The sequence below is a fragment of the Octopus bimaculoides genome, chromosome 7 (genome assembly GCF_001194135.2).
Source record: "Octopus bimaculoides isolate UCB-OBI-ISO-001 chromosome 7, ASM119413v2, whole genome shotgun sequence".
Classification (NCBI taxonomy): Eukaryota; Metazoa; Mollusca; class Cephalopoda; order Octopoda; family Octopodidae; genus Octopus; species Octopus bimaculoides.
In genome coordinates, this window is record NC_068987.1 from 29,884,493 (window position 1) to 29,889,194 (window position 4,702).

At 37.2% G+C, this 4,702-nt stretch overlaps 1 protein-coding gene across 5 annotated transcripts in view; it reads left to right on the forward strand.

Moving 5' to 3' along the window:
• Positions 1-4,702, forward strand: part of LOC106880188 (putative sodium-dependent multivitamin transporter) — a 124,026-nt gene that overhangs the window by 88,029 nt on the left and 31,295 nt on the right. For all 5 annotated transcript variants that reach the window (XM_052969470.1, XM_052969471.1, XM_052969468.1 and 2 more), the window contains one exon: positions 400-451. In XM_052969470.1, coding sequence (XP_052825430.1) covers positions 400-451 — 52 coding nt within the window. The remainder of the gene's footprint in view (positions 1-399; positions 452-4,702) is intronic.

Sequence of the window (4,702 nt, forward strand, 5' to 3'; positions counted from 1 at the left end):
ATATATATATATATATATACATATATGTGTGTGTGTATGTATGTATGTATCTATCTATCTATCTATCTATCCATCTATGTGTGTATGTATATGTATCTGCATTGATAGATTGAGAGATATATAGAGGATAAGAGCTACCTTTTCTTTTCAATGTACAGTGTCTCATTGAAAATATTAGATATTTTCATAATCTTACAAAACACTGACATATCTTTCATATTGTTAACTGAATTCACTTTTGCTAATTGTTTTACTTTGGGTCTCTTCAAAGTCTAATGCCTATATCTGGTTTTAGAACTGTTTCTTGCTTTTGTTTGCAGCCTTGATTGATAAGAGCCATTATTTCAATTTCTCTTATAATTTAAATAACAGGTTTCCCTTTATGTTTTACTTTTACAGATGGTCTACCTGTCAATTGTTCTTCATGGACCTGCTATTTTGTTTGAGTTAAGTAAGTACCTCCAAACGTTTTACTTTTCTCTCTTGATATGCCATGCTTCAGGTATTGGTAATCATGATCCACCTTTTCTTCCTTGTCCCACGCACAACTAAGTATATTATTGAGCTGGTGTTTCTAAAGCCATTTGTTAAGGCCATTGAGTATCATCCCTTTCTATCTTCCCTGGAGTGGAGGCGCAATGGCCCTGTGATTAGGGCAGCGGACTCGTGGTCATAGGATCGCGGTTTCGATTCCCAGACCGGGCGTTGTGAGTGTTTATTAAGCGGAAACACCTAAAAGCTCCACGAGGCTCCGGCAGGGGATGGTGGTGAACCCTGCTGTACTCTTTCACCACAACTTTCTCTCACTCTTACTTCCTGTTTCTGTTGTGCCTGTAATTCAAAGGGTCAGCCTTGTCACACTGTGTCACGCTGAATATCCCCGAGAACTACGTTAAGGGTACACGTGTCTGTGGAGTGCTCAGCCACTTGCACGTTAATTTCACGAGCAGGCTGTTCCGTTGATCGGATCAACTGGAACCCTCGACGTCATAAGCAACGGAGTGCCAACACACACATCTTCCCTGGTGATTTTTTTTTTCTTTCAGTTTTGCTCTTGTCACCAAATGCTCAAGTCTTCTTCTCATTGTGTCCAATGAACTGAGCCTGTTGTAAGATCTTGATGTTTTTTTCACCTTATCAGCATAGGACACCTTCAACAGCTTGTGAATGCCTGTAAAATCCAAAATATCTTTATTTTAATGGCTAAAAAACATCACCCATTATCTTCTGATGTAATGATATTTATTCAACTCATTAAACAATTTCCAGTTTTTTTTTTTTTGTTTTTTAAGGTCATGTCAAAGATTAAAATCACTACTCCTATTATCATTATCAGCACAGTGTTTGAGGGGCAAAGCATCACTGCACTCTGTAAACATTGTATCAGAATGTTATATTTCATATCATGTACATTATTTTGCTTACATATATATATTTATATGTACATTGATTTGTCATATTTCTTGCATATATGTCATATGCTTCTATATACAAGTGCTGCTCTACTAAATAAACCTTCATTAGATAAAACTGAAAGACTTAGTCTGCAGGTGTGGCTGTGTGGTGAGAAGTTTGTTTTACAACCACATGGTTTTGGGTTCAATCCCTCTGAATAGTTCCTTGGGCAAGTATCTTCTACTTATAGCACCAGGCTGATCAAAGCTTTGTGAGTGGATTTCAAAGAGTCAATTGAACAAAATGTCTAGTGGAATTTCACCCATTTTTACATTCCGATTGCAAATTCCACTGAGGTTGACCTTGCCTTTCAGTTTTTCAAGGTCAATGACATCAGTTCCAGTCAAGCACTGGGGTTGATGTAATCGACTATCCCACCACCTACAAATTTTCAGGCCTTGTGCCTATTATTAGCACTATTAGTTTTTTGTCTTTTCAACTTCCTCATGGTCCTGTTCCTATGATCCAGCAATAATGTGCATTGCTTCATTCTAAAACTTCCTTCTGCAGTAGTTCAAACCTTGTTGGTTACAAACATACATTTTTTGCTTCTTAACAATATGAAAATAAGTATATAAGTGAGAAGCAAGTTATGCCACCTTTTTCAGCCGACCAATTGGTGCCAAAGAATTAATGACCCTAATTCACTATCCATATCACACATTAATTATGGATTTATTTCTCAAAATACCGCTATTATTAATTGTAAGCTTGCTTTTCATGGACATTTTGTTTTCATGCATTGGCTAATTAAATATCCAAAGAAGTTCAACCCAGTTAGTTAAAAGCTAAGTGGTTGTGTTTCATTTGCTACAGGCTGTACAAAGAACCTCATCAACTAAATACCATGTTCTATTTTCCTAAGCCACTCCTTTTCCCAAAACATTAACCTTACAACAGTGTTTTCACTTGCAGTTTCAAACAATAACATTTCTTTATACCCATGCCATTGTGTATATGTATGTATGTATGCATGCATGCATATGCAAAATGTCTTATGAATGCATTGGCTGGCCCTGCCACTGGATGATTAGTGACACTCCAAATTTCAATTGTGCAATTAAGATCTGACAACTTGAGTTTGCTAGTATTTGCTGTTATGTTAATGGTAGTAGCAATAAGACTGTAATGGAATATCATTAAGTTTGTAAAATCAAGTAGTAGTGGTTTTTTTAGCCCCAGATCATAGCTGAATGAACCAACTTAGGATCAAACGTATTTCAACTATGACTCTCTTATTTTTTTATAAGTATGTAGGGAGCACATCACCTAACTTGTATTTCCTTATTTAAGATGGTCAAGTTTAATTTGGGAGAGATTTGGCTGTTGTTTTTAGCAGGCTGAGTGATCATGTAAATCAGTGATTCTCAACCATTTTTTTTATATATGGATCCCTTTGATTACTATTTTAATCTGGTGAACCCCCATAGCCATTCTATGTTTAAAAACTAGTTTTATAGAAGCTTTTTTCAAAATTCCTATTTTGTTTTCCACACATTAACTTGCGTAGGTTGAACTATGTAAAACGCCAGAGTAAGAAACCCAGCTCTTTCTTGCAATACATACCAATACATACATCTAAAGTAAAATTTTTTTCAGGGTCCCTTATTGTAGATCCCAATTTACTATTTTGTTATGTAGACCACCAAAAATCTTATATGAACTGTCAGGGGCCCCAGTTGAGTACTACTTTACATTGTAAACCAAGGATTTCAAACAGCTTTTTCTTCAGCATACCATTTCGTCATGTACAGCAGTGTTGGTTTACTTCTTATAAAGAATATTTTTATGAAGGAGAGAATAAAGTTCTAGCTACTGTGACTGTGTGGAGGCGCAATGGCCCAGTGGTTAGGACAGCGGACTCGCGGGCATAGGATCGCAGTTTCGATTCCCAGACCAGGCGTTGTGAGTGTTTATTGAGCGAAGACACCTAAAGCTCCTTGAGGCTCCGGCAGGGGATGGTGGCGAACCCTGCTGTACTCTTTCACCACAACTTTCTTTCACTCTTACTTCCTGTTTCTGTTGTGCCTGTAATTCAAAGGGTCAGCTTTGTCACACTATGTCACACTGAATATCCCCGAGAACTACGTTAAGGGTACACGTGTCTGTGGAGTGCTCAGCCACTTGCACGTTAATTTCACGAGCAGGCTGTTCCGTTGATCGGATCAACTGGAACCCTCGACGTCATAAGCAACGGAGTGCCAACAACTGTGACTGTAAGCTGCTCGATATTATTATTGCTTGATATGCAACCGTCTGCAGCAAATAGAAATAATTGGATAAATATAAAATAATAGTACTCAAAATACTGTTCTCTAGTTCTACAAAACAAAAATTAATAATGGGTCCATAATTATTTCTAATGAGAAATAATGTTCATTGATCATATGACTGGTTTAAAGTATGCTGCATGTTCTCTATTAATTTTCGGCATGTTTTTTTCTGTGAGGTGGACTATATAAACTGGTTAGTGAATGTGTGGTGGTCAGTTGACCAGGAGATGTGAAGTTGGATGACAAAGAACTACAGTCAATCAATATGAACCTGGGCAATGTAAAACTACATTACACAAGACATCCAGTCATGTACAACTACTTCTTCCTCTCTGGGCAAGCTGGCTTGCAGGGCTGGTCTGTGGTTTCCCAGCTGCTAACTTGGCTGTTGGAGCCGTTTTCGTGTCAGGAGGCTGCGTTTTGCAACAATATATTTTAAAATGAGTGAATACCATTTTATAAATACCATCAAACAAACAATGCATAATTTGTCATTATATCTGGAAGCCGAGAATTACAGACACTGTATTTGATAAAGCTTTTTGTTCTTTTTTTACAAAAATCTTTATTAAATCTGACAGTGCACCATTGAAAAGAAGTCGCTTGTGATTACTTTAAAATTCCAGTGCTTCTACAAACCTCACATGCCTCTATAATTTCTCTTGCATACCTCTAGGGATACATATACCCCTATTTGAGAATTGTTGGTATAAAGGACTCCCTTGTTAGTTCATGGAATTCCTTAAATCGAGATGCTATTGTTGTTGTTTGGGCCAGTCTTTGTTTGATCAGTTTATCCTGCCACAAACATCCCACCTTTATTCTGAAATATGTTCTCTTTAGTGGGTTGGCAGACATGAGAAAATGTACTGAAGACCTATCTCAAAACATTGAACCTTACGAAGGAGACAACAGAGGACTGAGATATGAGGAACATTGCTGAAACAAGTAAAAATAACTGAAAGAAGTAAAAA